The sequence below is a fragment of the Saccopteryx leptura genome, chromosome 4 (assembly GCF_036850995.1).
Source record: "Saccopteryx leptura isolate mSacLep1 chromosome 4, mSacLep1_pri_phased_curated, whole genome shotgun sequence".
Lineage (NCBI taxonomy): Eukaryota > Metazoa > Chordata > Mammalia > Chiroptera > Emballonuridae > Saccopteryx > Saccopteryx leptura.
This window is the reverse complement of record NC_089506.1, coordinates 36,334,558-36,347,424: the sequence shown is the minus strand read 5'-3', so window position 1 is coordinate 36,347,424 and position 12,867 is coordinate 36,334,558. Positions and strand designations below refer to the sequence as shown.

The following is a 12,867-nucleotide window of genomic DNA, read 5'->3' as shown; positions in this document are numbered from 1 at the left end:
CTCATGACCACAAACACCAAGGATGACACCAGTCCAGGGACAATTCTCCTGCTCACTTGGGATTCCACAGGGGATTTCTAAGCAGTAATGGGCAGCTGAGCTAAGTGGTGCCCAATCTCCACATCCGGTGCCAACATGATCCGTACAGGAATACTGCTGCTTAATTACCTCACAAAAAAAGATGTGCAGGTTAACTGGAATTCTGCATGTATTTCAGAGACCCAGTATAGATTTAAAAATTTCAAATACAATTTTCCTTTTTTTAACCAACTTTAGTGTCAAAAATAAACAAAACATATATACCTTGAACTTGGTTTATACCTATATTCCACGTTAATAATAAAATGTAATAATTGTGTTCTCTGAAACGATATCACAGAGTTGTTCAGAAAGCAATGTCTTTAAAATACTGAAAAAAAAAGATTAACAACATACCTTGCTTAAAGTCACTATCAAACATGGCCTTTCGTCCAACATAGTACCTGTATGTCACCCTCTGTGCTGTACTGTAATCATCTTTCAGGTTTGAGCTGTCAATGGCTCTGATGAGAGGTTTACACAAATGGAGTTTGTTAATCTACAACAAATAACAATCCACTTAAAATATTATTTTTTTTAAAAGGCAGGACAAGCAAACTACTCCTTTGCTATGCATATATGTGCTTTTAAATTGGGAATTTCAAAACTCAATTTTTTTGTAAAATCGATTATTTAAACTAAACTCGAAAGCACAAGCTGTACGGCACAGCTTACATCCACTTCAGAGGCCCTAGCAACAGTCAGAGCTGCTCAGGGCAGATGCCCCCGCAGATGGAGGCCTACCCTGAGGGCCAGTCCCAGCTGCTGCTGACACCGCTGCTCGTCACTGGGTCAGCTTCACGGAGCAGGGAATTTCTTCACCAATCTACACGCCCATGTGTTCTCTGGTTAATTATTACAATAGCAGGTAGAGGACTCGAGAGGGAAACTCCTCACTTAAAGCCCGGTTCACCATACCTGGCACACTGCTAAATATGCAGGCACCCTAGTTTGCCCTGGAGCTAACAGCACTTAACTCCTAGGACCGAGGTTTAAATAAGAGGGTACTATTTACAGTAGTGCCTTGCACTCAGTAGGCATTCAACAAATGTTAGGTCTTAGGATTATAAAGGTGATGACCACTTCCCAAGCAATGCCAGGGAGGCTGCCTGATAATTAACAGAAATGGTATCTGGGAAGCTAGGGAGAAAGAAACTTCACAGCCTGACCAGGCAGTAGCGCAGTGGATAGAGCATCGGACTGGGATGTAGAGGGCCCAGGTTCGAGACTCCGAGGTTGCCAGTTTGAGCGCGGCTCATCTGGTTTGAGCAAAGTTCACCCAAGGTCACTGGCTTGAGCAAGGGGTTACTCGGTCTGCTGAAGGCCCACGGTCAAGGCACATATGAGAAAGCAATCAACAACTAAGGTGTCACAATGAAAAACTGATGATTGATGCTTCTCACTTCTCTCCATTCCTGTCTGTCTGTCCCTATCTATCCCTCTCTCTGACTCTCTATCTCCGTAAAAAAGAAACTTCACAAAGATGCATCACGTAAGCATTCAAACAGAGGCGTACCTTGAAGTAAATCTTGAATAACTGATTCACCAGAAACAGCATCCCCCACTTCTTAGAATCCTCTATACCAGCGCGACTAGGGGAAAAGTTTTGAAAAGTGACATAAGAAATAAGAAGCTTATTTATAAGTCACAAAATAAACTGCCTATACAAATTATTATCTTGAGATAAAATCTCAAAGCTTAAGTCATAGTCATGAAATAAATAACATTATGAAAGATGTCTTAACTAACAGATAAAATTAAAGAGTCCAAATCAAGAATTCTAACCCGTTACATGTTTGGGCACTACACTCCCTCTGCTGCAGCAGCGGAAAACTGCTGGGTTTGCAGCAATATTATGTAAAGCTAACTGACCTAAAGCATTTCCGAAAAATGAAAAAAGTTATCTTCTCTTATCATTACAACAGAATTCACTTCTACAACACACAACACTGTGGATGAGTCTCAGAAAAGCGCATACCGGTGGGTCCATTTCCATGAAGTTACAAACAGGCAGAACTAATCTAGAGTGGGAAACGCAGAGCTGTGGTGAGGGGCGGCCTGAGAGGGGCACGAGGGTTCCTGCGGTGGTGACACTGTCCTGTATCACAAGAGGGCTTGGGTTTTACAGATGTATGTAGGGATTCCTGTGGTGGTGACACTGTCCTGTATCACAAGAGGGCTTGGGTTTTACAGATGTATGTAGGATTCCTGCGGTGGTGACACTGTCCTATATCACAAGAGGGCTTGGGTTATACAGATGTATGTAGGGATTCCTGCGGTGGTGACACTGTCCTGTATCACAAGAGGGCTTGGGTTATACAGAGTATGTATTTGTCAAAACTCAGTAAGTACACAATTAAGATTTGTGTGATTCACTGTATGTAAATTCAGCCTCAAAATACAAAAGAGAAACAAGGACTTAGGGGAAAGTTTACTGATGTGTACTGCATTGTTTAGGGGAAATTGTACTGAGGTATGCAATTAATGTTGAAATACATCAGGAAAGATACATAAGAGATGATAAAGCAAGTACAGTAAAACATTAACAACAGAAGTAGTGAGTATATAGGTATTCAGTGTAAAATTCTTCTAACTTTGTTGAACGGTTGAAAATTTTCACGATAAAACAGTGAACGACAATTCTGAATGGAGTCTGCTAGGTGTGCGCACTCTACAGTGGCTGTTCTCCGGCAGAGCGTGCAGCTCACAGACAGGGTGCAGAGAGAGGGCCAGCTGCAGGGAGTCTGCTAGGTGTGCGCACTCTACAGTGGCTGTTCTCCAGCAGAGCGTGCAGCTCGCAGACAGGGTGCAGAGAGAGGGCCAGCTGCAGGGAGTCTGCTAGGTGTGCGCCCTCTACAGAGGCTATTCTCCGGCAGAGCGTGCAGCTCGCAGACAGGGTGCAGAGAGAGGGCCAGCTGCAGGGAGTCTGCTAGGTGTGCGCCCTCTACAGAGGCTATTCTCCGGCAGAGCGTGCAGCTCACAGACGGGGTGCAGAGAGAGGGCCAGCTGCAGGGAGTCTGCTAGGTGTGCGCACTCTACAGTGGCTGTTCTCCGGCAGAGCGTGCAGCTCGCAGACAGGGTGCAGAGAGAGGGCCAGCTGCAGGGAGTCTGCTAGGTGTGCGCCCTCTACAGAGGCTATTCTCCGGCAGAGCGTGCAGCTCACAGACAGGGTGCAGAGAGAGGGCCAGCTGCAGGGAGTCTGCTAGGTGTGCGCACTCTAATCTACAGTGGCTGTTCTCCGGCAGAGCGTGCAGCTCACAGACAGGGTGCAGAGAGAGGGGGCCAGCTGCAGGGAGTCTGCTAGGTGTGCGCACTCTAATCTACAGTGGCTGTTCTCCGGCAGAGCGTACAGCTCACAGACGGGGTGCAGAGAGAGGGCCAGCTGCAGGGAGTCTGCTAGGTGTGCGCCCTCTACAGAGGCTATTCTCCGGCAGAGCGTGCAGCTCACAGACAGGGTGCAGAGAGAGGGCCAGCTGCAGGGAGTCTGCTAGGTGTGCGCCCTCTACAGTGGCTGTTCTCCGGCAGAGCGTGCAGCTCACAGACGGGGTGCAGAGAGAGGGCCAGCTGCAGGGAGTCTGCTAGGTGTGCGCCCTCTACAGTGGCTGTTCTCCGGCAGAGCGTGCAGCTCACAGACAGGGTGCAGAGAGAGGGCCAGCTGCAGGGAGTCTGCTAGGTGTGCGCCCTCTACAGTGGCTGTTCTCCGGCAGAGCGTGCAGCTCACAGACAGGGTGCAGAGAGAGAGGGCCAGCTGCAGGGAGTCTGCTAGGTGTGCGCACTCTAATCTACAGTGGCTGTTCTCCGGCAGAGCGTGCAGCTCACAGACAGGGTGCAGAGAGAGGGGGCCAGCTGCAGGGAGTCTGCTAGGTGTGCGCCCTCTAATCTACAGTGGCTGTTCTCCGGCAGAGCGTACAGCTCACAGACAGGGTGCAGAGAGAGGGGGCCAGCTGCAGGGAGTCTGCTAGGTGTGCGCCCTCTAATCTACAGTGGCTGTTCTCCGGCAGAGCGTACAGCTCACAGACGGGGTGCAGAGAGAGGGCCAGCTGCAGGGAGTCTGCTAGGTGTGCGCCCTCTACAGTGGCTGTTCTCCGGCAGAGTGTGCAGCTCACAGACAGGGTGCAGAGAGAGAGGGCCAGCTGCAGGGAGTCTGCTAGGTGTGCGCCCTCTACAGTGGCTGTTCTCCGGCAGAGTGTGCAGCTCACAGACAGGGTGCAGAGAGAGAGGGCCAGCTGCAGGGAGTCTGCTAGGTGTGCGCCCTCTACAGTGGCTGTTCTCCGGCAGAGCGTGCAGCTCACAGACAGGGTGCAGAGAGAGAGGGCCAGCTGCAGGGAGTCTGCTAGGTGTGCGCACTCTACAGTGGCTGTTCTCTGGCAGAGCGTACAGCTCACAGACAGGGTGCAGAGAGAGAGGGCCAGCTGCAGGGAGTCTGCTAGGTGTGCGCCCTCTACAGTGGCTGTTCTCCGGCAGAGCGTGCAGCTCACAGACAGGGTGCAGAGAGAGGGCCAGCTGCAGGGAGTCTGCAACCACTAACTCCTGTGACACGAAGTCAAAGCACATGAAAGAAAAGTGCTCAAAATATGGAAACTTCCTTAAAATGAAGGTGTACCCACATAAAAAATACTTAAAATAATGTAAAAATACAACTCAGTATTAAAATATTAAAGTTTGTTTTGTGATAACTGCCAGCTCCTTAATACGATTCCTGTCACTAACTAGTGGTATGACCTCAAGTAAGATAACTTCTCTCTCTAGGTTTCATTTTCCTCATCTGTAAAATCGAGACAAATAATACTGTTCTATCTCAAATGGTATGATAAAAAATATTAGGAAATCCAAGTACTTTGTAACTTACACAATACTCTTATGATACTGCCATCACCAATCTGGTACCAGGGACAATGACCTCTTCTGTAGACATGTGACAAAGCAAACCTTAAGGGGAAGGTTTGTCACTTGAGATTTGCTTTGTCTCTTGGGTCTACGCCTAGGAGTGGGAGTAGTGCTGGGTCATATGATCACTCTGTCTCAGTATTTGAAGAACTATCAGACTATTCTGTAAAGTGACTGTACCATTTAACATTCTAGCTAACTGCATACAGGGTTCTAATTTCTTCTCATCCTTGTCCACACTTGCATTGTCTGTCGCTTTTTATTTTAGCCATCCTGGTGAAGTGGTAGCTCACTCTGATTTTGATTTGTATTCCCTTGGTGACTAATAATTTTGAGCATCTTTTCATGAATTTCCTGGCCATTTGTGTATCTTCTTTGCAGAAATAGCTATTCAAACCCTTTGCCCAATTTTTTTTTTGACAGAGACAGAGAGAGTCAGAGAGAGGGACAGATAGGGACAGACAGAAAGGAAGGGAGAGAGATGAGAAGCATCAATTCTTCACTGCAGCTCCTTAGCTGTTCAGTGATTACTTTTTTATATGTGCCTTGACCAGGGGACTACAGTAGAGTGAGTGACCCCTTGCTCAAGCCAGTGACCCTGGGCTTCAAGCCAGAGACCTCTGGGCTCAAGCCAGCGACCACAGGGTTATGTCTATGATCCCATGCTCAAGCCAGCAACCCCACACTCAAGCTGGTGAGCCTGTGTTTAAGCTGGCCACCTCAGGATTTTGAACCTGGGTCTTCGGCGTCCCTGTCCGACAATACTCTATCCACTGTGCCACCACCTGGCCAGGCCCTTTGTCCATTTTTTAATTGGATTATTAGTCTTTTTATTATTGAGTTGTAATAGTCTTTATGTATTCTGGCCTTGACCAGTTATATTATTTACAAATATATATTTTTCCATTCTGTGGTTGTTTTCCATTTTTTGATAGCATACTTTAATGCACAAAAGTTTTTTTTTGTTTGTTTTTTGTGTTTTTTTTACAGAGACAGAGAGAAAGATAGACAGGAACAGAGAGAGATGAGAAGCATCAATCATCAGTTTTTCGTTGCGACACCTTAGTTGTTCACTGATTGCCCTCTCACATGTGCCTTGACCGCGGGCCTTCAGCAGACTGAGTAACCCCTTGCTCGAGCCAGCGTCCTTGGGTCCAAGCTGGTGAGCTTTTGCTCAAACCAGATGAGCCCGCACTCAAGTTGGCAACCTCGGGGTCTCGAACCTGGGTCCTTCGCATCCCAGTCCAACGCTCTATCCACTGCGCCACCACCTGGTCAGGCAAAAAGTTTTTAATTTTGATGAAGCCCCCAATTTTTCCTTTGGTTGCTTGTGCTTCTGGTTTCACAGCTAAGAAAACCATGGCCAAATCCAAGGTCATGAAAATCACTGCTGGGCAGGAATATATAATCAAACAGAATTCCAAGTATCAGTGTAATAAATATTTACTGAACCCCACCTGCTGTGGTGTGAGATACTATGTGAAAGCAACACACATGCCTTCACAAACTTTGCAATCAAACAAACATCATTCAAATAATAACTTTTGATAAGTGCAGTGAACACAAAGTACAGCCTGCTATGAAAATTTATGGAAAGAGAATTTCATCTACTCTGAGGTTGAGGGTGAGAAAGGTTGAGGTTGGGCAAGACAACCAGAGGGAAAGTTGGGAAGATATGTCAGGCAACAGAAACGGCATGTATGGGGAGCCTCAGGGGACGAGTCCTGAGGAACTGCCTTAAATCCAGCCCGAGTGGGATGCTCTGAGGTGGGATTGCTGGGAGCAAGGTGACCCAGCCCGAGTGGGACGCTCTGAGGTGGGACTGCTGGGAGCAAGGTGACCCAGCCCGAGTGGGACGCTCTGAGGTGGGACTGCTGGGAGCAAGGTGACCCAGCCCGAGTGGGACGCTCTGAGGTGGGACTGCTGGGAGCAAGGTGACCCAGCCCGAGTGGGACGCTCTCAGGTGGGACTGCTGGGAGCAAGGTGACCCAGCCCGAGTGGGACGCTCTGAGGTGGGACTGCTGGGAGCAAGGTGACCCAGCCCGAGTGGGACGCTCTGAGGTGGGACTGCTGGGAGCAAGGTGACCCAGCCCGAGTGGGATGCTCTGAGGTGGGACTGCTGGGAACAAGGTGGTGAGAAATGAGAAGCTGGACAAGAGGTTTTGTTTACACATGTTTACACTCGAAAGCTTTACTTTTTCTTTCTTTGCTTTTTAATATCCTAAAACTCTCAATCACATAGACATAACTTTATAATGGGCAAAGACATGGAGTTTCAGAAAAATGGAAACTCTCAAGTAGAATCAGATGTAAAATCCAGAAACAAAAAATAAATAGTGACCAATAAGAATAGTCAATTTCAGACCAGGTCACAATAAGTTACCCAAAATGAAAAAAAGGGAGTAAAAAGATCGAACAATATCGTGTAGTCTAACATGCATATAATTGGGAGTCCCAGAAAGAGAAGGAAAAGAATGAGGCCAAAAGCAGTTGAAAAATATAAAATATTAAAAAATTTTACATCTAGTAAGAAACATCAATTTACAGATACAAGAAGCCCAATGCACCATAAACAGGAGAAATACAAAAACACGTTGGTATATCAGAGTCAAATTACTGAAAGCCAAAACCAAAGAGAAAAAGCAGGCAGAAGAAAAATAGTACTTACATAGCAAGAAACAAGAATGACAACTGACTTTTGATTACAAACACAAGAAAGCTGTGCTGGCTGGTTGGGTAGGTGGTAGAGCATCCACCTGGCGCGTGGAAATCCCAGGTTCGATTCCTGGTCAGAGCACACAGAAGAAGCAACCATCTGCTTCTCCACCCCTCCCCCTCCCACAGCCATGGCTCACTTGGCCCCGGGCACTGAGGATGGCACCATGGCCTCCCCTCAGGTGCTAAAATAGCTTGGTTGCCAGCAACGGAGTAACAGCCCCAGATGGGCAGAACATCGCCCCCTAGAGGGCTAGCCGGATGGATTCCAGTCTGGCTGCATGTGGGAATCTGTCTCTCTGCCTCCCTGCCTCTCACTTGATAAGAAAAAGAAAAAAACATAGGAAAGCTGATGGACTGACACTGTAAAGTGCTTAAACAAAATATGCCCAATCTAGAATTCTCCACCTAGCAAAAAGATCCTTTAAAAATGAAGACAAAGAGCTTTGGCAAAATGAAAGCTTAAAGAATTCACTGACAGCAGACCTACATAAAAGCAAAATACTAAAGCAAGTTACCAGAGTACAGGGCAATGATACATAGAAAGCATTAAAGAGCTCAAAAAGTAAATATGTGAATAAGCACAAAGATTATTTTTCTCTCCTACATATTTCCTTGCAAAACAATTGACTGTTTAAAGCAGAAAATAAAATTATTATGGGGTTATAGCATATGCAGAAGTAGAATAAATGTTAACAAGAGACAGAGAACAGGGAAGAGGCAACGCGCTATGACTGGAGACTGGTAATAGCTCAGTCTCCAAACCTTACTCACGTGTCACTGGCACACACCCGGAAACAGCTCATCAGCAGTTCAGCTGCTTTTTCCAACATGTCCCCAACTTTGCTTTTTCCTTTCTTAACCAACTGCTGATCTGCCTAATAGAATATAAAAACATTCAGTTTTTATTTCTGCTAGATTCCTTAATTAAAAAAGAAAACCACAGTGCAGCTAGAAGCAAAAAAAAAAAAAAGGCTACAACCAAGAGTTGAAGTCTCAAAAGGATCTGACGGAATCATCAGTCTACACTACAATAAATTTAAAAATTGATAAAGTATAGCTTAGTCCAACTCTTCCACAAATTAACTCTTCAACCAATTCAAGCTATTAAGTTAATCACCAATTTTTTAAGCCCACATCACATCCTTCAGTCACTGACCTATCACCCATTTTTAAGCTCGCCTTGCATGTTTGTTCCCTCAGTCACTGACCTTCCCATCTCCTGTGCACAGCTAGTCAAACCCCTTCCACAGATATCAAAGCCATTACCAAGTCTGGCACTTTCCTTGTGTTTAGGATAGTCTTCATTAAAGAAGAATCAATTTTCTCCAACACATACTCTCCTTATCCCAGGTTCTCAAAGTAGGGTATATAAATTCCTGAGAGCCTTCAAGAGGCCTGCAGATAACCCATACGGTCAAACTATTTTTAAAACACTAAGCCATTATTTTTTATTGTATTGACATTTGCACCATTTGCTCTAAAGGTGCAAGAACAATAGCAGGTGAAAGCACTGGAACTTTCCCTGGGGCACCAAACTGAACTATATGTAGTACAGTGCTCATCTTTTCCTTAACATCATGCATCTAACAATCCACCAACCAACCAACCAATAAAGCTAATTTCACTTAAAAATGTCCTGATGATGTGGTAAATATTAATTTCATTGTTTTGGTCTTTGAATTCATAAATTATTCATATTCTTCATGACAAAACAGGAAGTACATACAAAGCATGTCTGTCACACACCAAAGTAGATGGCTGCTTTAAGGAAAAGCACTTGGGCACTGCTGGAGCTGCCAGCTGTGCCACGGAACAACTGACAGACAAGCAATCAGGTGCGCTTGAAAGGGAGTGAAGGAAGCTGTTACTTCCAGGGAAACCGCTGACAGTATCTGTTGCCAATAACAATATTTGCATTTTCAAGAAAAAACCCAAACATTTTGGAAAACTTGTATGGAACATCATGAATCTGGCAAATTTCCAAACACTTTCATACTTTCCTGATTAGGTCACTGTAGATAATAACAAACGTAGCTTTTTTTCTGGTTTTGTTTTGCTTTTTTTTTATAATGAAATATATTAACATTGGGAACATTTGCATTACTCAGCAAACTAAAAATTTCCAAGCGTTCAATATGTTACAAAACCATGCAAGCATAAAAGATCCATTTCAAGTGTATGACTTATCAGTAGATTTTGATGTAAGAACAGAAAAACTTCATTGCTAAGCTTCAGAGGCCACACTGTAACTAACCTTTAAAAACTATCTTTTGGAGTTTTGGTACAGCTCAAAGATCTACAATTTTCTGAAAAGGCTATTAAAATACTCCTTCCGTTTCCCTTTACATCTGTATGACGCCAGACTGTCTTCATATATTCAACCAGAACAACATATTGCGACAGAGTGAATGCAGGAGCAGGAATGAGACTCTGGTGGCAGAATTTGATGGCTTCTGTTAGGCCAGACATTAAGGAGTTTAAACTATAAAAGAATGCCACTCTTTTTACTACTTTATGTTCATTCTGGAAATACTTATTTTTTTATTTAAAAGTCAATTATGCTACCATGTAAAAGATTTATTACTTTAAATGAATAAATGTTAAGTTTTTTTCCAGTTAAAAATTTTAATACAGTTAATATAAATAGATATAACACACACGAACAAGTTTTTCAGGGTCCTCAATACTTTTTATTTAAGTGACTATAATTTCAGTTCTACTATTTCTATTTGGTTTTTCTTTATATCTTCTATTTCTTTACTGAGATTATATTTTCATTTGTTTCAAAGGTTAAGATTTCCCTGATTCTTGGTGTGATAAGTGATTTTCTATTATGTCCTGGCCATTTGGCATATTATTACCTTACAAGACCATGGACCTTATATATCTTGTTTCACAGGGCTCTGCTGACACCATGCTGTGAGTAAGCGGGCTGCACCTCTCCGGCACTGGGGTGGGATAGGGGTACGTATCCTCAGGGGCCTTGCTGACTGGCATTGGGGACCTACAGACTTTGTGTGGAGTGCAGCATAAACTATCAAAGAGGTTTGTCTTGATGGGCTGCCTTGCCCATTCCTGCTCTCCTTGGGCTTCTTCTCTGGCTCTTGGTGTTCCTGGGTTTCAGGCTACTCAGGGACCCAGGCTTAGGACAGTTAGGAGGCAAAAGAGAAATGTAGGAAACTCACTTCTTGCTGTTCTGCAAGTCCCTGTCCCCTACTTCTCTCCACCTCTCAGAGCCATGTTGGCTTTACAATTTCCAGCAGAAAAAATAAGAAAAATGTGGCTACTCCATCTTGTCCAAAGTCAGAAGTCATTGATAATATTTAAAACTGTAAAGAGGTCTTAGGATCAAAAAATTGAGAAATGCTGTTCCAAAATTGGCTTAAGGGAGTTGATTGACCCTCAAGGGGATTTTTACTTCCCCATACCAGAGAAACCCTTAGCTATTGCCTTAATCTACATTAGGTTGAAATTCTTTAAGACAGAGGACAGTCCACATTTTAACAATAGAAGAGAATTCAGAATTGCCCCTTGTCAGTCCACTCCCTTTAAAAATATGCGGCATGCCTTACTCCCCCTATAGCTAAGTGTGAAAACTGATGTTTATTTAAATCTGTTCACATCAACCCAAAAAGAGTAGTTAAGACAGCCCTTGGTAATTTGCTCTCTAGACCAGATATATCCCAATTCCCATTCATGCCTTCGAAACTTCTGTAAAGAATGACATGAAAATAAGCAACAGACAGATACCAAGTCTGGGTTATAAAACAGTAGTGATAAAAACTGAACTTACATTATTGGCAAATATTCGAAGGTCAAGTGCTACTGCATACATGACAGGCAGAGCCCTGCAGGGCAAAACAAGCAGATGTGTTTGAAGAGGCTATGAGGTCAGGGTCCATTACCAGAGGTGGGAGTGACACCAATACACAGAGCTAGATCGGGAGTCAGCACCCTTCTAGGAATCCAATGGCTACTGCTACCTTCCTCACCTTCCACCAGGGCAGCTTGTAGCACTTGGGCTTCCTGATCAACACAGAGGCCACAGATGTGCTCCATACCTACCTACTATCCTGGACCCTCCTTAGAGGCCTAGATCTTAGTCCATCTACAGGTCCTCAGTCTGCGGCAGCACCTCCTTACACTGTTTCCAGGACATCCTCCTTCCCCCCAACTCTTCACAATTATCCACACAGTTCCACTAAACAACATGTGGTTTAGTAAGATTTCCAAACAGCAACCAGAATACGCAATAGACAAAATGTCATTAAACAATTTTTGAAAATCTAGCCAGCAGTATTGGTCTTCCTTGGTAAGATAAGCCTTCACTTAAAGAGGAGGTGTTTTTTCTTCCATTTTTTCCCCAACATAACAAAATTTCAGTATGTACCTACAGTTTGTTAACAAATCATAAATCATAAAATTAAAAATTAGTTTAGCAAACAAATTAAAGTAACCCAATTACTATGTATTATATCACCCCCAAATCAACCATTGTTTATCTACCTCTTTTATCGGAGTGTAAAATGAAAAGTTCAAAATTGACAACTGAAGGAAAAAATTGTATTTAATAAATATTTTAAGGCATGGAAGTGCTGACATGAAAATAATACTTCATGTTTATATAAACACACTGTAAATAATCTGGCTGATCTGCCATTTAAGTTTACATTAACTATCAGAATTCCATTATCCATGTTGATATTATTATATCAACACGATATTAAATGTCCACACAGAAAACACAATACATATTTATCTAGAATAATTTTCTAAAAAGCTTCTGCTAAAAAAAAAAAAAAATTGCTAATTTCTAGTTGTTTTTGTTCATACTTACCAATTTTCCTCTTTGTGGGCCTGAAATGCCCGCAGGAATGATGTACAACATTAAGGAAGGTATGACTTATAAAATTCAAATAATGGTACAAATAATAAGGATAAGGAATAAGAAGAATTATAAAAGTTAAGGGAGATAGCTCACTATTTTGAAAATTATGTGGATTCATGGTTCTTGAGGGAAAAAAATGTATAAACCCACTTACAAATATCTGAGTATCATAAGGTACAAGAATACTAAGTCCATTTATTTCATATATACTTTCTCCAAAGTAAGAAAAAGAGCCTGACCAGGGGTGGCACAGTGGATAGAGCATCGGACTGGGATGCTGAGTACCCAGGTTCAAA

The 12,867-nt window shown here is 43.6% G+C and overlaps 1 protein-coding gene across 3 annotated transcripts in view; it reads right to left on the bottom strand.

The window, feature by feature from the left end:
* PCID2 (PCI domain containing 2) overlaps positions 1–12,867 on the bottom strand; it is a 28,895-nt gene that overhangs the window by 5,085 nt on the left and 10,943 nt on the right. For 2 of the 3 annotated variants that reach the window (XM_066380525.1, XM_066380524.1), the window contains exons 5-9: positions 12,521–12,562; positions 11,477–11,531; positions 8,455–8,558; positions 1,595–1,670; positions 436–577 (exon numbers count right to left, since the gene is read on the bottom strand). In XM_066380525.1, the coding sequence (XP_066236622.1) occupies positions 436–577; positions 1,595–1,670; positions 8,455–8,558; positions 11,477–11,531; positions 12,521–12,562 (419 nt within the window). The remainder of the gene's footprint in view (positions 1–435; positions 578–1,594; positions 1,671–8,454; positions 8,559–11,476; positions 11,532–12,520; positions 12,563–12,867) is intronic. The other variant, XM_066380523.1, reaches the window with a different exon arrangement.